This window comes from Musa acuminata, chromosome BXJ3-7 (genome assembly GCF_036884655.1).
Source record: "Musa acuminata AAA Group cultivar baxijiao chromosome BXJ3-7, Cavendish_Baxijiao_AAA, whole genome shotgun sequence".
NCBI classification, from domain to species: Eukaryota; Viridiplantae; Streptophyta; class Magnoliopsida; order Zingiberales; family Musaceae; genus Musa; species Musa acuminata.
This window is the reverse complement of record NC_088355.1, coordinates 8,830,390-8,854,636: the sequence shown is the minus strand read 5'-3', so window position 1 is coordinate 8,854,636 and position 24,247 is coordinate 8,830,390. Positions and strand designations below refer to the sequence as shown.

Sequence of the window (24,247 nt, the reverse complement as noted above, 5' to 3'; positions counted from 1 at the left end):
TCCGGTTGCTATTTTAGGAGATATTGATGATTAAAATGACATTTTAAAGAGACTGCGCAACGAATACCCAAACAGCTTAAAAGATTGGGAAGCTCAATTCGGGCAACAGGGGAAGAGAGAAAGTTGTGAAAGGAGGAACGAGGAATCGATCGAGAAAGAGATCATGGTGAGATTCTCGTTGGAGGAGGAGGGGAATCCCGTCGGAAAGAAGAGGATCAGAGGAGGAGGGTGTGGAGAAAACGTCTGTGGTAGCGCAAGCACGAAGAAGGATAAGAAGAGGCGAGATGAAGGCGAAGCGGTACGAGAACGAGATGAGGAAGGGGATATGCGCGTTGAAGCGGAGGAGGAGGAAGAAGAAGAAGAAGAAGAAGAAGAAGAAAAAGGTGGGGTTGAAGTGGATGAAGGAGTGATAGGGGAAGAAAGAGGGCAATCTTCTGGAGATGGCAACGTCTGCGTTCGGATGGATCCCGACATTCTTGATTGTTCCATCTGCTATGAGCCCCTGCGGCCGCCAATTTTTCAGGTTAGATTACGATCCAACTCTTGCCTATTTGCAACAGAGTGATCGGGTTTCTATTTACTGGATACTTAGCATCAGGGCAAATGGGGCTTCCATGTTTTGAAGGAGATTAACATGAAAATTTCCGTGATTGAACGTATTTTGTTCTTTAGTTGACCTAATTGGAATTCCACTTTGGAGATTTGGGTTTTGTATATCTTTGGCAGCTGACATCAACCATATTTGCATATTAAGGAAATCATATAGGCAAGGGTATGTGAAACTAGTTCACTATCCAATTATTGTTCAAGCTAACTCTTGATCATATATGGCAAATAAGGAAGCCTAATGGTAATTTTGTAGGTTTTACTAAGAGAAAATGTGTTTAAGAGGAGAAGAACTAGGAAAAATAAAAATGAGGACAACAAGCAAGAAAGGTGCATGAATAGTTATGATTTTGATGTTTACAGTACACTAGATCTTTTTTTTGTATTTATGATCTAACTTTGATTTTACATTTGGGCGAACACCGAAAGTTTTGCAAGAGCACATTGCTTATACTAGTCAGGAAGTCAATCTAGCACTTGTAGGGCAGATATTATCAGGAAGGTGTGCAGTATCATCAGGACAACTTTTCAGTCTCAATGATTTCGTAGTTAGCCAACTTTGACAAGGGAACTCTTCACAAGACTATTATTCATTTTGGTTATTTAATGTGCATTCAATAGATTATATATAATATGGTAAACTGGTTTTCCATGAAAGAAATTTTGATATATCTTATTATGAATTGGATGCCATTTTGTGATCCTCTTTTATTCTTGTTGGCTTGGAATGGACAACAATTTTGCATTTGGATGGCTGGTGTTTCTATTAATATATTTCTTGTGTTATTTTTTACAACAACCCTTTGTGCTCTTGTTTTCGGCACCCTTCTCCTGTCTTTCATGTTCCCTTGATTTTGTTAGGCTAAACAATCTTGGAAGATGATGCCTTGTAGTGTCAGTAATTTTAAAAGCCCACCAAATTGACTAGTAAAGTTAGGGTTGATGGATAAATTAAGAACGAAGTGATAGGGAAGCAATTTAGATGGATTGCGAATGCAAAAGGCATCTAGGAGACTAGTTTTGTCAGAGGGGCTTGAAGATTGTATCAAAAGACAAAGTAAAAAAAAGGGGAGAATTTGATTATTGTGACTGTTGCCAACAAAAAGGACATTGAAATGTTTGTAAGAACATGAAAGAAGACCCTCATTTAGACAATATGAGAACACCAATCAAATCTTCTAGGCATATGCATGGGATAGTGTCAGACCTTAGCAAACCTACTCATGTAGCTAAATTATTGGGATTGGTGGATGGATAATTCTTTGCTGTATAGATTAATGTTGTGCATCTGTAATTGTGTCATTGGGTGGAAGAGGAAAATTGTTACGGAGTAGTCAGACCAATAACAATATTGCTGCACTTATATTGCCCAAGTAAAGAGCTCTTGATACAGTCACTTTTTTGTTATGTGGTTTAAAGGGTAGCACTCATGACAATATATAATGCATTTATCTGTCTTTAAATGAGTGGTGGGTTGACTGCTAGTAGTCATCTAAATTTGGTTTTTGTTGCAGTAAGTTTTGATGAAATTAATATGGGGGACAAAGGGATTAGTGAGAACAACCAAATCATCAAAGATGCTATAAAGAGCTTCATTTAAATATCTGAAGTAGATTGAAATTTTGAAGTATTTCTCTGTTGAAGATGTTCCAATAAATACTTTTAATTATATACTTTGTTAATAACCCTATTTATGATTTACAGAATTATATGATGACAACTTTATGGACATACCAACCATTTGTGAACTTGTAAATGAGCTTATGTTCAGAAGTCTATAAATAAGCTTGTTTATGAGCTTATTAATAGCTCAATTGATAAGCTTGATCGAGCCAAGGTTTACCATTGTTCAAATGTCACTCATTTAAAAACTGAGTTTTAAAGTTAGGACTGACCTTGACTCCTTAACTTTAGTGAACGATAAGTAAAATGGAAAAAAAAAATAGTGAATGAGATCAAGCAAGCTTTAATGAGCTGAACATCGAGTTGCTCCTCGACAGCTTTACTAATTTGCAACACTACTTTGTTGCAGGGGCTTCACAAGTTAACAACTTACATTGATGCAGTTAAACGTTGATGTCTATGCTATATAATTGTTTGCTTAGTGATTATTTGAGCTTTGTTTGCTTATAGCTTGATGATAAATGCTACAAGAGCGACCAATTCATTTTCAAACTGTAAGTCATGCTGATAACTCCGACAACCCATTGGAATACTTACCTACAGCATCTTTTTGTATTATGGCTACAAACCATTACCATTTTCACTTCTGATATATTTGATTGCATCCCATAGTTATACTAGATTTCTTTTGACACATGAAAATTCGTAGTGCTTCTCCAGTTTCCTCTTTATTATGAGTAAATATTTTTTACTGACCGGTTAGTTCTCCAGTGCCAAAGTGGGCATGTGGCCTGCTCCTCTTGCTGCTCCAAGCTCTTAAACAAATGCCACCTCTGCTCTCAGTCCATTGGCTACAACCGTTGTCTTATACTTGAAAAGGTCATAGAGTCCATCAAAATCGCATGCTCATATGCCAAATATGGGTGCAGAAAAGCCATGTCTTACGCAGACAAAGACGCTCATGAAGAAACATGCATCTATGCTCCATGTTCCTGCCCTGTTCCAACTTGCAGTTTCTGTGGATCCAGAGAAATGTTGTCTACTCACTTTATTAACACACACACCTTCTTCTGTGAAAGATTCAGCTATAACCAGATCTTCAAGGTTGAGTTCCACAAGACGGATCCATTTCGAGCCTTATATGGAAAGGATGGACATCTATTTCTTCTCCTCAACAATAGTGTTGCAAATGTGGGTAATGCTCTTTCTGTGGCCTGCTTCAGGCCTAGATCTCTCAAGCACGAGTTCTTGTATGAGCTTACTACAGACGAGCACAACTCTAGCAGCCTACAGTTAAAGTCGTCAGTCACAGAGTGGAAGGCGGTTTACCCTATGAAGGTTTTTCTTTTGGTTCCCCCGGATTTATATACCCCCGTTGGGAAGATCGTCCTAAATGTTTGTATAAGAAAGATCAAGAGAGCTTCTATCAAGTAATCACATTTGCTTTTGTGCTTGATTCCAAGTGGGCTCTTTTGTTGTATGAATCATGTATAAGCTGTAACTTAAGTCTTTGACATAGTGTTAACTCTGTGTAAAGGAAGTGTTATGGAAACAAAGTCTTGTCTGTATACAAAGGTTGATTCATTTCCCTTGCCACACAATAACAAGCAGTGATTGTGTTATCTGAGCTGAAGTGCCTCATGTTCGCTGTAACTCAAGTCTTTGACAGAGTGTTGTTATCCCTGTATAAAGGAAGTGTAATAATGGAAACAAAGGTTGATTCATTCCCCTTCCTTGCCACAATAACAAGCAGTTCTTTTATTATTCGAGGCACCTCATGTTCTGCTGTGCAAAGGCTGACTGCTCTCAAACTTTCTACAGGCCTTTTCATTTCAGCTGTCATGGTCTGGTGAGAACGTGCAACGTCGTGCAAACGCACGGGCAATGGGAAGGAGCAACCTGTGTCACGTGAAGTCACTGTCGCCTTGCTCCTTTACTGAAGCATCTACGCCAGTCGTAATACAAGAGAACTCGTATTTTGTGTCTCTCTCCACAAGGTTGCTCGTTCTTGGGAGTGTCACTTGCACGAGGACTTCACGTAACTTTTCATACAAGTAAAAGAGGTAGATGAAAAGATATGCTAAGTCACATCTCTGCCACTATGACAATGATATCAACACGCCCATGTGGGCTTCCCTCAGAAATATATAATGGCAAGTGTAGTGGTGGAGTGATCCTGCAGCAGCATTCTACTCTTTCTAAGATCATCATAGTGACTGCTCGGAGTGTGGCTTTTCCTTGTGTTCGATCTTCACAAGCGCAGCAGAGGGAATGGGTAAGGAGGAGTTCGAGGTTCTCAAGCTCAAGGTTTGCTTCCTTTCCTCTCTCTCTCTCTCTCTCTCTCTCTAACACACACACACACACCTTTAAACTTTTCATGAAGGGATTATGTGAAGAAAACTCTTTGTTTGATACTCGCAGACACACATCCTGAAGGTGAACATACACTGCGATGGTTGCAGGCTGAAAGTTAAGAAGCTCCTCCATAGGATCGAAGGTACTTTGTCGTTTATCTAACTTTTGAAGGCTTCTTCGTTGTGATGCTGCTGTTTTGGTGTGTCTGAGAACTTTCCTTCATTCACTTTGTTCTGTCGTTTCCCATGGAACACACTTTTGCTTTCCTTTCAACAGCGTTATCTTTTTCAGATCATACATCTAGTAGAAATCAAGTAATCCCAAGTTCTGGTCGTTTTCCTTTCGGCACCATGTAAACCCCAAAATGGAGAGATCTTACGGCAGCAGATGTAACTCTTGACTATAAAATCGATGGCTCTCATCACATGATTCTACTTTTGAATCTTACACAGGAGTCTTCTCAGTAAACGTAGACGTGGAGAACCAGAAGGTCACAGTCCAAGGGAATGTGGACTCTGAAACTCTAATAAGGAAGCTGACAAGATCAGGGAAGCATGCAGAGCTCTGGTCTGGGAAAGCCAGCGGCGACCAGAAGAACAGCCACGGCCAACAGAAGCAAGCTGCTCCACCGGTGAAGGACGGAAACAAGAACAAGAAAGACCAGGGCAAGCAGGACCTCAAAGCCCCCAAACCCCAGCCCAAAAAGCTTTCTCCCCTCAGCTCTGATGAGGATAACGATGATGACGGCGAGGACGACGAGGACGTTGACGATGAGGTGCGACTGTTCGATAAGCTCAAGCAGTTTAATCTTCTGATGCAGGCAAACAATGCAGCAGCTGGTGCAAAGAAGAATACCAATGGCAACGCAACCGGCTTCATGGGTGGAAAGAAGGATGGGGCAAATCCTAACCAGAGCCACATGAAGCACCCAAATGGATCAGCGAAAAAGGGTGTAAATGTGGCAGCCCACCAAAAGACGATCAACACCGATCCGAGTAAAGGGGAAGGAAGAAGGGTGACAGACATCAATGGCATGACAGGTCTCGGCCTGGGTGGGCTCGGTGGAAACAGCAATGGAGGAGGCTTCCAAGGAAATGCCTTCCATGGCTACGCAGGCCTCCCCCCACATGGCGGAGGGCAGCATCAGCCCCCCATGATGGTGAACATGCAGGGATATCAGGCCCATCCGTCCCCCATGATGAGCAATTTTAGGGTGCATGACAACAGATACATGCAGCCACAGATGATGCATCTCAGGTCCCCTCAGATATCCCCTTACACTGCCTACTACAATTGCCATCCGAGTCCTTATCTCCAGAGCAATCAATCATACAACGAGTATGTAACTCATCTTTTCAGTGATGACAACACCAGAGGTTGTGTTGTCATGTAAGGAAGCACTGAGTCAAGTAGTAGTAGCAGGAGACCTCTGTTCTTTTTCTTGCTATGACTTCTCTGTGTAAGTTATCGAGAGTTGGAGCTTGTTGTGTTGCAGATCGTTACTCTGCTTTCCACTGTCTTTGTTACCAGAAGCCATGTCTCATTTACGCTGCTATCGGTGTCTGTGCGCGTGGGCTCCTCATCGATGAGACATTGCCAACAAATGAATAAGAGGCATTTAATGGATGCTTCACTATACGAAACATCCCATGTGGTGTGGGCATTAATACATATATCGACAACCGGTAAAAATGAGATGCGCAGTTACCGATCGGATAGGCTGTGAAATGCAACTTCTTCCAATCGGAAGAACTCTTATTCCAAGATTAAAAGATAGAAAATTCTTCGATATGTTGTCTTCCTATCGTAGCATAAATTATTCATTAAAATTTTATATATCAATCTTATTTTTATCAATTTTGGATGTAAGATTAATTAAACTGTTATAAATTTTTTTGTTCCATTCTATATAGTCTAAATCAAATCTTAACATGTGAGACGTAATTTGATGATAACTCGTGATAAATCATCTTACTTCATCTTCATATAATTGTTTTTAATTGATTCCTCTCATCATGACTAAATATTGATAAACCATCTTACTCCACCTATGAATAATTATTGTTTACCTAAATATTAAGTCAAATATTACGATCCGAGCTAAATATTAGGTCAACTATAATATCAAATGTATGTACTAATTGGACTATTAATTTTATTTGACATAAGCTATTGATAAGATGTTTAAATTGAAATTGATAACAGTACATTTCAATTTTAATTTTAGATATGAGATTAATTGAAATATGTCACTAAAATATATATTAAAATCTAACCATGATCTGTGACATGATGTCGCAAATGATTCCAGATTGGGCTCGTACTTAAAAAAGAAAGTAGTGATGCTACAGCGTGGTACTAATAAATAGATAGATATTGGATAGAGATGAGGAGTGTCAGGGGCTCACCGTTTCGTAGGAAGCTTCGTCTTTGGTTTCCGTGAGCGAAAGCAGCAGTCACCCACATGGAGCTAAAGTCTCTGACATGATGCTCTTGATTCCATCTTTCATCTAATCTTAGCTTTATCCAGTTTTATTAGCAATCATTGTAGTGCTGCAGCTCAAAAGCAGCGGTTTGGACTCTGGCATTCTTACTTTAGAAGTCGATTTAGATTTGGATTAACACATCGTAGGCCCAATAAGTTCTGATAAGGTTAACTCGAGTTGCTTTCCCAAGCCCACATTGGATAGCCGAATCATTCTGAGATGTAATGACAAGAACGAATGGCACACACACCAAAGCTACAAAAGAGAAGAAGAATCACAGGAAAAAGAATCAATTTAAGACATGATTATTGCGGATCTAAAAGACTATTGATCATTCCAGAAGCTTCGCTGTACACGACAATACAGTCTTCTAGAACTTTCGAGAGTCTTCAGGACCTTATTCGGTTACAATAATCGAAGCACCCAAACACAAATCACGCAGACTTAATACTAATTCCGGAAAACTCTTTTAAGGAAGCAATTTCAATGGACGAATCATGGCGTTATCTTCGTGATCCAATATCTGCAAAGAGAAGAATCAAAGGGTCATGTGGACTCGAAGGTCGTAAATCAATGGAGAACGCGAACAAGCGGCAAGAAGGCATGCAGAGGTGAGAGATAGAGAGGCTCACATGGCAGTGGTAGACGTAACCGGGCTCAGCCGATGCGTCGAATGGGTACGTCTGATTCGTGTCCACCAGTTTGAACGCCACCACCACCGTCGTCATGTGTCCCGGCTCGATCTTTACCACGTTCTTCCACGTCTTCTCGTAGTCTGCTGTGGGCAGTACGTTCCCCACGGCGTGTGCCGTCACGTTACACTTGACCGCGTCGTTCTGCATCGTCATGCAGCTCTTGAACGTCGCCTGGTCCACCAGCTCCTGCACTTTGATCGCCTGGAACATCCCCAGGTGGATGTGCAGCGGATGGTTGTCGTTGGTCAGGTTGATCACGTGCCACAGCTCCGTCGTGCCGGACTTGGGCGTCTCTGTCGCCGGGTCCTCGAACCTCAGGCCGTTGATGTACAGGTGCGTCGGTGTCCCCGCATTGCTCTGGTACTCGTACATGGTGATGTACCTTGTCTGCGTCACGTCGCCGGTCGCCGTCGACCCTGCGTACGGCACGCACTTGGACGGCACCGTCGAGTTGTCGGGCGGGTCAGACGGATCACATGGAAGTATGATGAATTTCATCACCTTGCCGTCTAGCGCGCCCGGCACTGTGCCGGTCGGGTACGGTACTGGAGCGTCGTTGACCAGCTCCGCGGAGGTGGTGGTCGATTGCGAGAAGTCGATCACCACGTCGGCGATCTCTGCCGGTGCTAAAATAATGGTCGGCGTCTTCACAGGCGACGAGAGGTACGACGAGTCGGAGCCGATGACGTCGAATGGAAGGTTGTTGGACAGAGCCAGGCGGAAGTAGCGGGCGTTGCTGGAGTTGAGGATGCGGAAGCGGTACTTGCGGCGCTTGACGTTGAGGTAGGGCCAGGCCTTGCCGTTGACGGTGATGGCCTCGCCGAAGTACTCCGGCTGCCACTGTGGGTGGACGGAGGGGTTGTTGCCGGTGGAGTTCATGAAGAGGGAGCCGTCCACGTTGAAGCTCCGATCGGCGATGATGAGGTGGAGGTCGTACTGTTCACCGCACGGCAGCTGGAGGGGGTCATCAACGGATGGCTTCTCGATGACGTAAGCACCGAGGAGGCCGGCGAGGAGGTTGGCGCGAGTGAGGCCGAGGGCGTGGTCGTGGTACCACAGGTTGCCAGGTGGCTGGACGTTGGGGTAGCTGTAGGTGGCTTGGGTCCACTTTGGGCCGACCTCACGGAAGCCGGCGGTGAACCACGCGAGGGCGCTGCCGTCTGACTGCGGTGGGTGGACGCTGCCGTGGAGGTGGACGACGGTGGGTACACCGCCAGACGCGGGGTTTGCCGTCGGGACGGTGAGGTCGAAGGGAAGGATGTGGCGGTCCGGCAGGTTGTTTTCCCAGGTGACGGAGAGTGGAACGCCATGGCGGGCAATGATGGTTGGCCCCGGGAAGGTGGCAGCGTCGGCGCTGGTGCCGTAGACAAATACTGGTGTCGGAGGCAGGTCACGGTGAAATTTCTGCATCAGTAGCTCGATATATTTAGTATATAAAATAATATAAATATATTTTTATATCGTAAATATTCATTATAAGGTTCTCATCGATTCGATATCATCTCTCGGATAAGAATTTTTAGTTGAAGAATAAACTATCATTAGAAAATCAAATATAGAATCGAAAGAAAATAATCTCGAAAATGACTAATACTTGAACAGTTGGAACGACAGGACAAATTTCTTTTCCCTTTGGTGAGATAATGGAAAGTTCTTTAAGCTGCAGAGTAATAATACCCATGTCTTTTGGTACATCCCTATCGTGAGGGAAACAGAGGCCGCGCCGCCGCGTCGCGTGCTGTAGCCGACGATCTTGGGCATCTGCGGCAGGGGGTCGACGTACATCTGCAACGAGCCGGCCACCTTCTGAAGGATTTGTTCCGTCACGGGGGACGGCGGGGCTTGAGCGGCGGCGAGAGCCACCAGTTGGAGAAGGAGAAGAGGAACCAAGCGAAGTTTGATTCTCATACTGCAATGAGTAAGCTGGCACGGAAGCGGATGCCATGCCATAGTCAGCATCTATATATCCAGAAACCTAAAGATGACATATCTTCTGCGTAAACCCTAATGCTAAGAAGAAATGAGGCACTGAAGTCAATAGATACGAGGATCTCCAAGCTGAACGTAAGCAAGAGAGAGAGAGAGAGAGGAGGTAATCCACCTTGAAGCAAAGATGAAGCTGGGCGTGTGTCTATCACAAGTCCTCGATCAACACCCTTTTTATAAGGAGAGCAAAAGAACAACTCCCCTTCGTAATGACTTGTACTAAAAGATGGCTCTCGTATTCTACAATCATACAAAAAGAGTCGCAAAAGTCTATGGTGGATGGAAAAACGAGAGTTCTCATTTCTTTGCTTGTGTTGTTATTCCAATCTCTATCTCAAATGTCAACAATGAGCTCCTCAAAATAAGATAATTCCACTGTGCGAAGTATATTGTAACCCACTTGAGCATACAGCTAGGGTTTGAGTTGTTGGGTTGCACCACACCAACCGTGCATGACCAGAAGACGAGTTGGCCAATCCCATGTTCTTACGTGATTGAAGAAGGAACCCAAGGGACATGCATTAATTGGCTAAAGGAAACAGACAAGCCAAAGACAGCTAATGGAAATCAAAGGTCTGATGCATGATGAACATAGCAATGAAGAGTCTCTCATCAAATAATTGGATAGGTGATGAGGAAAGTAGTAATGGTAGTTCATCGGAGACTTTTCTGACGTTGTTGAGTCAAAACTACAAAAAGTTGAATTAACGATATCCAATACGAAGTAAGCTGAGGAAATAACTTTCAACATCCCTTCTTGTCTCAGAATCAACGATGTCGAGTGCATGTGTTTTGGCATGTTATTACTAATTCTACTGTGTTAGTCTGATCGGAATTCGACAGTGACACAGTCCACTAGAGAACTTTCCCGACAAGGAGACTCGATCAGGCGTCTCCTGTTAGTAGTCGATCAGGCTCAGCTCTTCGCAAGAAAGAAGCTGACCTAAGGTAAGCTGCATGGCATGGAATTATATCCCCCCTTCATTATCAACATGAGCTGAGCAATGTGACATTTGATCATCTTTGAGATCGTAGAGATCTAAAAGCTTACTCTCCATCTTCAAATCGAAATCACAGCCCACACTTGGTTGCAAGAAACTATGTATTGAAGATGTTATTTACTTCCTTTCGTGTGCTGCTTCTCCCGTAGGAGCTCCATGTTCATCCCTGGAAGTGGTACTTGTTTATTAGGATGTTGAAGAATCCCATTTCTTTCAGTGGACTTTCCATCGATTGGCTTCGTACCGAATAGGTGATTCAACGAATTTGGTTGCAAGGAATCCTCAACCACTCAAATAGTTCTTAGCAAGTGGAGCTCTCTTCGATCCTTTGGCCGATGTATCAGTACCATACCACCTTTCATGTTTGAACTACACAACAAAGACGAGCCAATGACAGTGCAGTGAGTTAGATTATCTATCCTACCTATTAAACCTGTTGGAGACTAACAAAAGACTGTTCAGGTCGTGGACAAATGGGTTGGTAGATGGAAAGAGTCTTCCTTGTACGATCTTCTCTACCTGTTTCACTAACAGAAGCTATGGCGTGCAGCTATCGCCGCCATGGAAGAAAACTTCTGCAGAGTGGGTGGAAACTATTCTTTAATAGCATAAGCTGATATTATATATTCGGATGTTACGTGCCAACTTGGATTGATATTATCGATCAATCATCATTTGATATATATCCTTTATATAATATCTAGATTAGAAGAAAATTATAAAAGTTTGATCTTCATCGACCTGCTTGCATAGATATCAAGATAGACAATCATAGGTTATCTCCGTATGTGAAAAAATATTTCATATGTAGTTCCTTCGATATTCTATATAAACACTCATTTTTAGAATAATCAAGATGTTACTTTTTTATCATTGACGATTACATTCATCTTTTTCGGATTACTAACATGAGCATGTTATTGAGCTGACAGCCCAAAGTGGGTTCAGCCCATGGTGGGCTTTATCAGCCCACAACCCACACCCCTTTAACCTAACCCTAAATCAATATAAGAGGGGTGTGGTGGCTGCATTTTGAGGTGACGGTGGCTGTGTTTTGAAGACAGAAAAGGGCAGCAACGTGGAGAGTTTTGCAGCAGCAAAGAGGAGAAGAAAAAGATAGAAAAACAAGAGAAAGAAAGAGAAGAAAATAAATGACAACGCAGAGAGACTGTTCTCAATTATCTAGCAGTGTTATTATCTCAGATTAGATCAAATCTATAGTAGACTCTTGTTGTGATTACTTGGGGAGGTTTTAGATATTGTGGACAGTGACGTGATCCTTGTATCCCAGTTGTTCTCTTGTGATTGTTGCTAGGGTTTAGGGCAAAAGATTAAGATTTATATATTCATTATTCTCATAGTGGATTATCTCTAGTTTGTCTCGTGGTTTTTACCCTTCACATTGGAGGGATTTTTCACGTATATCTTGGCGTTCTATTTGATTATAATTTCATTTAATTCCGCTGCATATCATGGCATGCTAGTATTTCTTCATATACAAAAGTTATTTCACTTTATATCCCATCACATGTGACACCTTATATGATACATTTATGCTCACCGTTACATGTGACAACCATTCAAAAAATAAGAGAGGTCATCAAGGCCGGCCTTCTCCTTTTCCCCAACATATCCTACGCCAAATCGTCCACAAGAACATGTACGAGGGTTTCTCTGTGGGTTAACTCGATCATTTTGAGGCCTACAACATACTCACCAATACTTCCATTAGACGGATTACGATGCATTAACAAGCCAAATGTGGGTAAAAAGCTCAGTTCATTCCATAGTTAACCGATGGCCCATTGCCTTAGCAGCGGTGCAAGCACGTGAACGACGCCCGTGTACACCTCTCATCACCTGTCTCCCTTCCCTAATCCATCGGCAAAGTTCCAAGCGAGGTGGGTTTGGCGCCTAACTTTGGACACCCAGCAGGACTCCCTTATCGTATCTCCTTGACCGTCAAAGATCGATGACCTCGTCTCCTTGTAGTTGGCCACAAACACAATGCCACAGATTTCAGATCTTATGATCTCCGAGCAGATGTCAGTGCCTCACGACCTGTGCCATGTCGGATTGCCGGTTTTCGATGTAGGCTTACTTTTGACTGACGATGTTGCTGTGGATGCATCACGTATGCCGAAACTCTATTGATGTTCTCCATCTTACAGGATTTTAGGCTTTGGTCAATGATGATTCTTCTTTTCACGGGATTATGATACTTCATTAAATATTGGTACGATACTAACATATTAGATCTATTTATCGGATTCGAAATTTCAATCAGTATGAAACTTAGAAACCTCATCGAAGATATTTTAGATACCTAAAACGAGGGTTGAAACATTATGATGTACTTTGTAAAGAAGATTGAATATATCGTCCACTTCATGTTGAATATATCGCATCAGGTCAGCTCAATAAATAGAAGCAGAATCTCAAGTTCACCTCAGTCTCTGACAAGCGACTGTGGCAACCTGCAGACCTCTACCGTGCATGCATCTGCCCAGAGAACTGCAATCAGCTGCCGAGGGGAAGAAACCTAAGCTTCTGCTAGCCTAAAAAGGTATGGGAGACCGAGCCAGCCCAACAGGAAGGACCAGCGTCTTCCCCATTAGTTTATCATGTGAGAGAGAGTACGTTGCATGTGTCGGAAGTCTCCTGCACCGATGAACCTGCCTGCCTATCGAACACTACCATGACTACACATTAGATTAAGACTTTTCCCATTGTCTTCTTCTCTCTTTGGAACTTGAGATGGTTCTGCTCCCACGCCTCGTTGCTGCGGGCATGATTCGCAGTCGCCACGAGGAACGGAGTTCCGATGTCTGCGGCCGTGTCACGAGCATATGTCCCCCCGGCAAGCTTGTCGTGGCTGCATGCGAGGGAAGAACCTGATGCAGTCGAGCATCACAGGTGCTCACTCATCACATCGCAAGTTCCTTGCGATCTGCCACAACCTTTTGAGTAGGAAAAGCTTGTAATGCATGAGGGTGAACCTCCAGCTGATGCTGCATCGAGCTGACCATTGTCTGAGACGGTATGTCGGTCAAGAGGAAAGAGTCTCAATTGCATGGAACACAAGTTTCCAGCTGATCACCAACTGAAGCGATCTCATCATCAAATCAGCATTATTGCCACACAGCTGAAATCTAAGGAACACTATTTGCACTAACCTTATCCTTGATATGTGATTAGGAATTGCAAGAGAAGGTTTCCTTTCAATTACATCAATTCTATCAATTATGAAACCATGGCTCAATGAATTAGGATACATAAATATATATATACATGTAGAGCTTGAGAGGAAACCTCATACATAGTGCTCAACATCACATGAAATCAGAAGAGAGAATTCAGAATCTCCAACAAAATTCACTTCCAAGAGAAAGAAAAAGCTTTGATGAGTAAAAGAAGATAAAATCCATATCTCGCATACGCACGCGTTTCTCTTTTTCCTTTAGACTATACAACAACAAGAGAAGCTTAGAATTTGCAAAGCCGATCCTTCGAAATGAACAAATAGGTAAAAGACAGCACGGAGAAAAGAGGAGACGGAAAAGGAAAAAGGAGATGGAAATGTCACTTGTTGTGAAGTGGGTCAGGGCAACTCGGCACACGTCGCTTACTCTCATCGACGCCGGAAGCCGAGGTTGCCGCGTGAGACGGCGCCAGTCTTTTCGCGGTCATCACCTCCAGATCTCTACCGCCTGTCTCTGGGCGAAGTACCGGAATCGCCACCGCTCGGTAGCAGCAGCAGACGAAGATGGTGTACAGTACCACCAAGCAGAAGAAAGGCCTCCGCCTCCTGTTCATCTTGTCGGTTATCGGGAGCATCGATCGCACGGCCACCACTACCCAAAGGCGTTTCTCGGAGTCTGGTGACGCTGATGATTGTCTTCTACTACTTGGCCTGGAGAGAGGTAACCACAAGAGTTAGTAAGGTTGGAGAGGAAGCAGCAGTCGTACTCATTTCAAGACGCAAAGAGGGAGAGGGAGGGTGAGAGTGGGATTCTGCTCTTGGCTTGGAGACACATAGTGCATGGCATTTGGGTTCGCGCATCAGCAACATGGAGAAGTGAGTCCCGCGTATAACGGGCTCTCTCTCTCTCTCTCTCTCTCTCTCTCTCTCAGCCAATATTTTACCTCTGATAGGAATGGCTGAAAGAGGCTGAAACATGTGAGTCCATAAATAATCATACAGATGTGATCTATATCTGTCCAAGCGGGCCCCATTGGTACGGCTTCACATGTGGACTCACGTGCCCGCTGTATTCCTCTTGCGTTAAATGTCGCGCAGACATATCAAGATCCCAAAAAACACACACTTACAATCATTTCAACCACCTCAAATCACTCGTAAAGATGACAACCATTACGATACCAATATTAGGTTCGGCAGCCTAACCATTGCCATGCATGCATTGGTTTCTGCACACACACGCGCACAAGCTTTCCCCTCCCTCGAGTTGGAACTTTGCGGGCTTCTTCTCCTTCGTCCTTTGCGTCCTCAACTTTTTGGCACCTTGCGCTTGTCCACTGCATCACAGTTTGGCTTCTACGTGATGCCTGCCTTCTTGTCCTCTCTCCAACCCATACTATGCAAAGGCTCAGTTGGCCGGAACACTAGAAACCTAACAGTGTCTTTTCCAGTCCAAGGGGCTATAATATAGGTTGATTCTGAGGAAAGAGAAACACGTCTTCTTCTTTCTTTTTCCTTCTCGAGGAGGTGTGGGTTGAATTGCGTTCATCCATCAACCTTCTTGATTTCAGTTTATTCTAAGTTTAATGTAAATATGGCCATTTCCTCCTTGGTTTTACCCTATACATGCACATATATCAATATGATAATATGCATGCACATAATATACAACATTTGAGGCCACATATACACGTAGTTTGTTTGTCAATCTCTAGTAAGAGAATTATTTCTGACAGTTTACAGTTCGTCGTCAATTATAGTAGTTATTATTACTAAATTTGGTATCCTTATTGTTCTTTGCTATTCTTTTTATCCGTTTTCATATAGGGAAGATAAACACCTTTAAAGTAAGGAAAAAAGAGATTAATCCCATAACTCTTCCTTAGCTAGGCTTGGGCAGAATAGTAGAGCAAGCACAAGTATTAGTAGCATATTAAAAATATATTTTTCATCATTAATATATTTTTTCTATCGGAAAAATCGATGTCTGCATCCTTGATACATTGCTAGTATATCATCAGAGAATTCTGAATTAGCTATTTACAAGAGATATATTGATGTAATAAATATATCTCTTGTAAATAGCTAATTCAGAATTGTGTAATAGGAAAAGCTTTATTAAAATTTTCGAGATGCATATTGATGTAATAAATTCATTCAAGCAAATGTTGAATAATTAGGTCATTTTCTCCATTCTCCTCCAACAAGGATACAGCTTGTTGATTGTTCTAGAAGCTTCTCGAAGTGTATATGTGGCTGGTAGATTCCATATAATTAAATATTACTATTTGATATTTTATCACATCGTTGCTTACGCAGATGGCTGTGCTATAAGCCATATTAAAATTGGCTTCCTTTTAAGTGATGCTTGTGGAGATTAGGCAGTGGAACTTTCTTGTCTTTACTAACAAAAAAAAATATTAAATTAATAGAAGGTAAAAAAAATTTACTTGATTTGTTGTAGCAAGATTGGTTCTCAAGACACTGTGCATGTCTGCCTTTTAAATTGAGAATAACTCAATCCTTAACTCCAAGCAAACTAAAGGTGATGAAATGCCTGATAAGTATTGAGTCCTCCCTCTCGCCCTCCTTCGTCTTCGTCCGGAGCTCCAGTAAGTGACGTGACGTGGCGAAGAGGGAGGTCTGATGGCTCGAACCGGACCCGGGAGTTGGCCGACACCATGTGAAGGTCGCTGCTGGAGACGGCGCCATCGCCGGTGGTCTTGGACACATGGCGGATGTCGTATGGCTTGGGAGTGGCAGCGTCGGGAGGAGGCAAGCCGACGGAACCGAGACCGGGTTGATGATCCTTCCACAGGCCGGAAAATAGATAAAGGCGAGTAGGAGAAGGAGAGTAGTGCATGTTTCACGTCCTGATCTTTGGAATATAGAATACACCAACACACACAGAAACTTGATCCTGATTTGGTTATGTATGCATGTATCATTTTGAAAACTATTTTTAGGAACAAAAACACATTTGAATCCTGCAAACGAGGGTAAAAGGTGAAGTTTTGAGCCAAAAATAGCGCTGTGTCTTGCATGCGTGGGAGACGACGTGGAGGATGGAAGTGGTGGGATTTATAATAAGCAGCGGCACGTGGAGCCCACGAGCTCAGAGGGGAAATGAGAGGAAAAGTGAAGGCGGTGACTCGCATAGGACGCTCGTGACGGAATGAAACCAGACTCCGGTTTCCATGCGACTGTGGGCGCGCCCAACGTAACACTAGTTGTTTATTTTATTAGGAGTTGGTTCCCGGGAATGAGGTGTCCTCCGGCACCGCGTCCACCATCACCAACCCACTCACAACCTGCGCACCCACCTCTTCTTCCGTGTAATTCCAACTAGAGCAAGTGTAACGTCTATACTAACTTGTACTGCGCTCTCGGACAATACGCGCCAACGGAAGTTACGACTTCAACTAGAGCACGACAACACTTTCCTGATAACATGATGAGCCTATCCCGGGAAAGTGCGTCAGCTGGACCACTCACGTGCCGAACTGTCCCGTATTAGATGTCATCGGTGGTGCAAGCAAGAGTTAGGCAAACCAAATACACTTTCAGAAAATGGAAACAAAAACTTGAGAAGGTAATTCGAGAAGGAAAAACTCACCTCTGGGTATTTTGATGGCTAAAGAATTAGTCCGAGACCGATGAAGCATTCTAAGAAGACGCAAGTGGAAGGTTAATGGCCATGGTATGAGGTCATGGACGCTCGAGTGCTCCGCTCTCCACAATATATGGCCATGACTGATCATGGGAATAAGCTTTATTATACTATATCTAATTCTCGGACACTTCAATGTTCTCCTGTTGCTCTGGACGACAGCATTTTATTTATGATGCAGTTGCCAAGAGACTATATACATATTCACATCTTCTCTACTTTATCCCTTTCAAGAACTACGGGAGCTGCCGGTATGCTGAACCACCATTCTCTCCATCTTCTTGCCCATCTCTCTGTGCTCGCCCTTCGTGGTGGGGACTGCCTCGTAAATATCTCCAGAAATATCACGAAGAGTATCAGTTTAGCTGGTAAAATGGCTACAGTCAATGCCATCAAAACCAGTGTGAGTACAGCTGTATTGGCCGCCTGTTCACCATGATCAAACAAGTTAACCAACAAATGTTAGACGCTAATTTTCGTGGTTTTAGTGGAGGACGGTAAGCATTTACATATGTAGAAAAAGGATCTTAAAACATCAAATAAACAAGTTCATATACATTGTTCATATATGTTTTGAAGTAATATACCATGTATTCGGCCAGTGGGAATTGGCATTTGACATGAACATCATGTAGGACATGCACATACACAATACTACTAGCGTGCAGAGGCTCATAACTAGAACTCAGCATAGCGCAGCACATACCGCAATGATGGTCTGATTCCAGCATGGTAAGATATGTCTGGCATGGCAATCTATGTTTATATCTCTAACAAATCGACACTACTAACTAGTGATATATAGGAAGACAGAGAACCAAACCACTTAGGAACAAGATGTAAAACTAGAAGCACTGGGAGGAATATAACAAATGATGCACCTCTAGACAATCCTGATTTTTCCTAACCATTTTCTCGCAAAGATAAGGTTATGTAGATTTTTGAACTCAATAATGATTTCATTGAAACAACACATAATAAAATTTAGGAAGAAGGTAAGATAACCTGCGAAGAAACAGAGAGCAACAATGCTCGTAGCTTCAAGAGAGTAATATTCCCATTCTGGACAAGCTCTTCAACTTGAGAAATTGCATTCTGAACTGCTAGGAGCTGTTCCATAGTATTCATAGATGGGGGAGCCATCACCTTGACCTGATCGATTGGCCTTCCTTGATTGATAAATCGAGTGAGCAGTATGAATATTGCAACTAAGAGAAAAACCATGACAAGTAGAAAACCAAGCAATCCCCTGCATAAATTCAATATCATAAACAATCCACAAAATTTCTAAAATTATAGGGTTAAAAGTACCTTAAAATGGAATAATACTTTTGAAACTCAAATTAACTGAAATTTGACTTCCCAACTTTGTTCAGTCACCAATATTCACCTCCTACAGTAAGTGTCTAAGAACTAACAAAAACAACAACACTTGAGACAATGAACTGTGTTTGATGTGTGTTCTCGAGTTATTTTACGTACGCTACCATAACTTCACCTAATATCAATGCATAATGATCATAACTTGTTCAATAATGCCATACTAGCACCACATGAATTTCTGGTAACATCTTCAAATTTTACCGAGTTCTAGAGACTAGACTTGGGAAGACAACCCATCCATACACTCCCATACATTCCATGACTCCATTAAATTCTGAGTTTCAAACTCTATATATGTATTATGTGTGTGTGTGTATATATATATATATATATATATACATATATATATATGTATATATATATATATTCGCAACCTCTCCCATAACAGATATTGATGTAAAAGGCGAACATTTTTACTCTAATTTAGGACTGTAGAATCTTGTTCTGACAGTTGGTGTGTACTTCCATAATGAACACCAAAAATCCCTTTAAAAAAGTACCCTCTGGTCCAAAAAACAGAAATGAAAAACAAAAAAGCACAACAAATGGAAGAAAACTAGGAAACAAGACAAAACAAATAGATCTCAATTTTTAGAAAAGGAAAAAGAAAATGCCTGCAACTGCTTGCAATACAATTAAAACTTGGATGCTTCACTTGGTAGATCCTAACTCCTAGCCAAAATATTTTTAGATACATCATTTTATTTTCTGTTACATATATCTTGCTTTTGAGGAAGCCATGCCTTATTAGGCACCTTTTGACAATCTCATAATTCAATAAATTTAAAAGTCAATTTGCCTAAGAAGTGTTGTGTTCATCCATTGATGATTTTCCATCTAGCACCAACCTCATATTATCTGTTTAGAAAATCTCCTTGTTGCATTATCTTCCTCACATTTTCATGATAATATGGAAACAGAAGAAATAAAAATAAACCAAAGAAAGGAACAAGGGGAAGATACAGAAGCAGGAAAGTTTAAAATAGTTTCATTTTTGAGAAATGAATTGGTGTTGCCAATATGAGATTTAACTTGTGTAGACCATGCATGAGGGAAATTGGAATATTGCAAACCTACCAATATTCTAGGCCAAGAACAAGATAATAACCAATAAGATCAACACAATCAAATAAAGTTTTCAACTGCTCAACAATGTAATATTTCAAGTTACAAAGTCTGTAGGTTTTGAGACTGAGAGCTATAATGTTTTCATGCATATGAAAAGTATTTTGGTCAGTGGGCTTCTGAGAGGCATCATTTTTGCACTTACAGGTTCAAATTAAGAAGGTAAGAATCAGGTCCGGTGCTACTGTCTAACAATGCAAATAAGAATGCACCTCAGGTTATCCAAGAGCATTAATTTTATAATTATTCTCATAATTATGATAGATACGGTCCGTTGTTGTTTGTTCACAGTATATGCTATCGGTAAACACTGATAAAAGTATCAAGACTTCTAAGCTATAAATCTTTCAAGTAATTGACCAATCATCTTAATGACCATTAAGTTGTTAAAATTCACAAAATTAACAATGCACGGACCGGCCATGAAGAACAGGAATAGGAGTTAAGCAAAAAAAGAATTAATAATATCTTGCACCAAGTTTGTGCATATAAGAATTTAACGGATCAAACCTGAGAATGATGTAAAAAGATGCACAGCAAAATACAAATGACTTCACAGGGTCATCCCAAGATGCCAAAGTCACAAGGAAATTTCCAAGTTTGATAACGGGATGTAGCAATTCCTGTAGGTAAAAGTAAATAATAAAGTAAAACAACATTAAAGCAAGTAGCACACTGATGCCTAAGATAGTTGTTAAAATATTGAAAGTTTCCAAAGTCCACCTACAACATCTAAAAAAATAACCAGTAAAGGGGCCTTATTAAGCTTTAAAAGAGTCTACATTTGAGAAGAGAAGTGATGCGATGCAGAAATCATACCTTCATTAGTGCCAAATTGGTATCAAGTCCATCTACTTTAACCACATCAACTGTAGCCTGTGCTTGCTCAACCTTTTTATAATTAGTCATAGACTGTGTGACAGCTCTTTCTAAGGTTGTCATCTCCCCTACAATCATTTCACCAACAAGAAGACTTTCAGCATTTGAGACTTGTGACACAACCCCCAGGTTTGACAATATACCCAAAGCAGATGTAGAGTAGTGCATTAAACTTCCAGAATCAGATTCATTAGTCCGTTCCAACCTCCTTGATGCTATCATACCAGCAAGTGTTTCAAGTATGAGGTCACCTCCAGGAAGCTGGTCACAGAGACTGAATGTTAAAAGTGTCTCATATCTAATGATCTGTGAAGGAACTAACTCTACAAGAGCTTGTAATCTCAGAATGCCCAGCACAGCCTTCAAAAGCATTTCTTCTTTTTCAACACCCTCTATCTGGAACTTTCTAAGAAACCTATGTGCATAAAGAACTTCTCGCATGATAGCTAGCCAATAATCACGCCGAGAATGACCCGTGAGCTCAGGAAACTCCATGAACACTGGTTCTGATCTACAAAATTGAATATTTAATTAATACCGAACCAACAGTTAACCAAACATCACGTAACTTCCAGAATTCCTTGCTAAAACAAATATAAAAAAAGAAAAAGAAACATAAGTGGCTGGATTCAAAGTTAAGATAGCATAGCCCACAAACTGGTATTACGCTGATATTTAAGGCACTTACAAGGATATGGATTTGTACATGACTGCCTTGTCAAAAAGACGTGAGCCCCATGGACCTGTCAATTCAGGCTTGATACACTGTTTTAGATCATCTGCAAGATCATACACCTTTGGCTTATTGTAAGCCACAACTTTCAGAGCTTCAAAGTAGAGAGCATGATCTGTCAGTGTGAGTCTTCCTGCAAATACCCCGAAAATGGTAAAAGAAGATTTCTAAATCTAAACAAACTCAAGTCATTTACCAAGGATTAATTAAAGATATTGCTTATGATTCATTACCCCACTAAAATAAACTTAGTACAGCAACCCACCAGGCCATGCAGAATTTCCTACATGTTCAAGCACTGGTTGAGCAGTCAGTGTTCCATCCATATCAAGTATCCTTTCTCCTCTATGGAAACGAAGATCTGAAAGAAGAGATGATTCTGACTGAGTCTTCATTTTCTTTATTGCTCTGTACACCAGGAAATTTTCTAGACTTAGAGAATAATTGTCTAATATTTTTTTCAGAACACACAGAGTACGTTAAGATTTCCTAGTGTAATAATTCTACTTGGAAAAGCAAACAAATTGACAATAGCATTTAAGACCATATTCTTGCTTCCAAGAAAAGAAACATTGTTAAAATTCAGCAATTACTCTGAACGATCAGACTAATTTTGCATCGCTATGATGTGATGGAATCATGAAAATACCTGTCTAGATTGCGCAAATACTTGTCATATATAGCAAAAGAAAGCCTCCCTCCAGTTGAGGCTGTAAGCACATTGAAAATATTTGAGCAGTTAACTACATCTGCAACGGAGGGAATTGCAGGTGCTATCCGGGAAAAAGCTTCCACACCAACCGGTCTCTCCCCGCCCTCCTGCCAAGAGATCCTAAACATGAACTCTCAACCACTTAACAAAATCACTTACCTCTCACTCTCCTTTATCAGCATAAACTGTCTCACATTAGGATTTGTACAACCTCAGCTGATAATGAATGTTAAGATAAATGTGGCTGACTACCTTAGCCTGAGGTGAAGGAGGCGGGCTTGATGCAGGAGAGTCCCAGGCCAACATCATGTCGAAGGTGAGGCGGTGGAAGCTCTTATCGGAGAGGTATCCCGCAACTCGAGTGGACAGCGCGAGCGTTGTGAAGCAACAGTACTCCACCAAATTTCTCGCGTAACGCGAGGGGCGTCTTATAGCCTCAGACGCTTTGGCATCGAAATTATGCTGAATATCGTCCACAGAAACCCCAAGGATTCTGAAAATTATGGAAGGGAGACGAGAATTCGATGACTGATGTGTTGATCGGACAACTCGAAACTCTCATGATACAAGAAGAAAGGACGAGGAGGATGAAGGATATATTACAGGGAGCATCGGGCGACGACGAGGTTAGCGATGGGGGACAGGGCGGCGATCGAGGTGGCCTGGCGGCCGGAGGGCGAGCGGGACAAATCGTCGAACTCGTCGTCGCCGTGGAAGGAGGTGCGGCGGGTGAGCGCCCAGTTGAAGGACGACTCCCTCACCAGATCTTCCAGTAGATCCCTCGTCTTGTTCATCATCACCGTCATCGCCATCTTCTGCTTCCTCCCCCCTCTGGTCGGTTCCCCCAATTAAGAACCCCACCGGCTCTTATCATGATGCAACAAATTTGATGAGATGTGCTACGATGATGATCATCATCATCTCTCCTCGAGGATTAGAAGGGCAGATTCGGCTGGGTGGAATGTTTTCCACGTTACGATTAAATCGTAGCTAAAGTAGTGACTCACCACCCACTTTAGCTCGACAATACGATTATAATTAGATGTCCTCGTGGGGTCCACGTAAAGACTGTCCGAGTGACCTCACGACTTGGTGGTTCGAACCAAGCCGCGCACTCCGGATCACCTGTCAGGGTCGTGAGTCGTGCCGTGACTCGAGACAAGCGAAGCGCCGTCCCAGAGAAGAAACGGTCCGGTTTTATTTTTACTAGAAAAAGCGAAAATTCCTATTTTCAGGGTGAATTTTTGAGAAAATTTTCTTTTTTTTCTTTTTTTTATATTTCTTAAATAGCATCTTATTTGTCCTAATCCCTAAAAGGTCTTCTAATAAAGACAATACTTGGTACATCCTATGGAGCGATTGTAATATATAAAAATATTATCTTAAATAAATATCTTTATTAATTTAGAAATAAAAATAGATAAGAGTATCTTAGAGATTTTTATGTCAATTGTGATATTTTTAAATAATTTTATAATAATTTTCCTAGAAAGTTTGGGTTGTTTCTTTGTATAAGGTATCTTAAAAAAATGATAAAAACGGATTAAATTCTATTCAAATATATTTTATTACATTTGAAGTATCTATTAAGATAATTTATAATTTATCTCTTATAATTAGTTATCTTTAGTATTTTGATCTTTATAATTTCTTATATTTACGAAAGTAAAACATTTAATCTTTTATTCCAAAAAGATCATTCTTTTTAATCATGTAAAATTATCTTTTTAATCCTATCTTAATATTTTGTTTTCATAAATATAAAGATTTTAATATAATTTTTAAAATATA

The 24,247-nt window shown here is 41.5% G+C and overlaps 4 protein-coding genes across 7 annotated transcripts; 2 read left to right on the top strand and 2 right to left on the bottom strand.

The window, feature by feature from the left end:
• Nucleotides 1-59: 59 nt before the first annotated feature.
• Nucleotides 60-3,856, top strand: LOC103991454 (putative E3 ubiquitin-protein ligase SINA-like 6). The gene is made up of 2 exons (XM_009410928.3): nt 60-523; nt 3,001-3,856. Exons 1-2 carry the CDS (start codon nt 164-166, stop codon nt 3,661-3,663), a joined length of 1,023 nt encoding a protein of 340 aa, XP_009409203.2. The 5' UTR covers nt 60-163; the 3' UTR covers nt 3,664-3,856.
• Nucleotides 3,857-4,378: 522 nt separating this feature from the next.
• Nucleotides 4,379-6,098, top strand: LOC135642057 (heavy metal-associated isoprenylated plant protein 37-like). Its single transcript, XM_065157840.1, has 3 exons — nt 4,379-4,536; nt 4,651-4,726; nt 5,037-6,098. The coding sequence occupies exons 1-3, from the start codon at nt 4,501-4,503 to the stop codon at nt 5,975-5,977; spliced, it is 1,053 nt and encodes a 350-aa protein (XP_065013912.1). The 5' UTR covers nt 4,379-4,500; the 3' UTR covers nt 5,978-6,098.
• Nucleotides 6,099-7,244: 1,146 nt separating this feature from the next.
• Nucleotides 7,245-9,949, bottom strand: LOC135583282 (multicopper oxidase LPR1 homolog 4-like). 4 transcript variants are annotated; one of them, XM_065159622.1, is made up of 4 exons: nt 9,867-9,949; nt 9,443-9,688; nt 7,703-9,169; nt 7,245-7,593 (listed from the first exon to the last, which is right to left on the bottom strand). In XM_065159622.1, exons 2-4 carry the CDS (start codon nt 9,671-9,673, stop codon nt 7,540-7,542), a joined length of 1,752 nt encoding a protein of 583 aa, XP_065015694.1. In that variant the 5' UTR covers nt 9,674-9,688; nt 9,867-9,949; the 3' UTR covers nt 7,245-7,539. The 4 variants fall into 4 exon arrangements, with proteins under 4 accessions (XP_065015694.1, XP_065015693.1, XP_065015695.1 ...); XM_065159621.1 differs by having other exon boundaries at nt 9,443-9,775; nt 9,867-9,911; XM_065159623.1 differs by having other exon boundaries at nt 9,443-9,674; nt 9,867-9,888.
• A 7,759-nt stretch (nt 9,950-17,708) lies between these two features.
• On the bottom strand, nt 17,709-23,383 carry LOC135643545 (uncharacterized). The gene is made up of 9 exons (XM_065160628.1): nt 23,060-23,383; nt 22,709-22,949; nt 22,394-22,563; nt 22,010-22,152; nt 21,700-21,877; nt 20,952-21,522; nt 20,643-20,755; nt 18,630-18,873; nt 17,709-18,050 (listed from the first exon to the last, which is right to left on the bottom strand). The coding sequence occupies exons 1-9, from the start codon at nt 23,266-23,268 to the stop codon at nt 17,829-17,831; spliced, it is 2,091 nt and encodes a 696-aa protein (XP_065016700.1). The 5' UTR covers nt 23,269-23,383; the 3' UTR covers nt 17,709-17,828.
• Nucleotides 23,384-24,247: the final 864 nt, after the last annotated feature.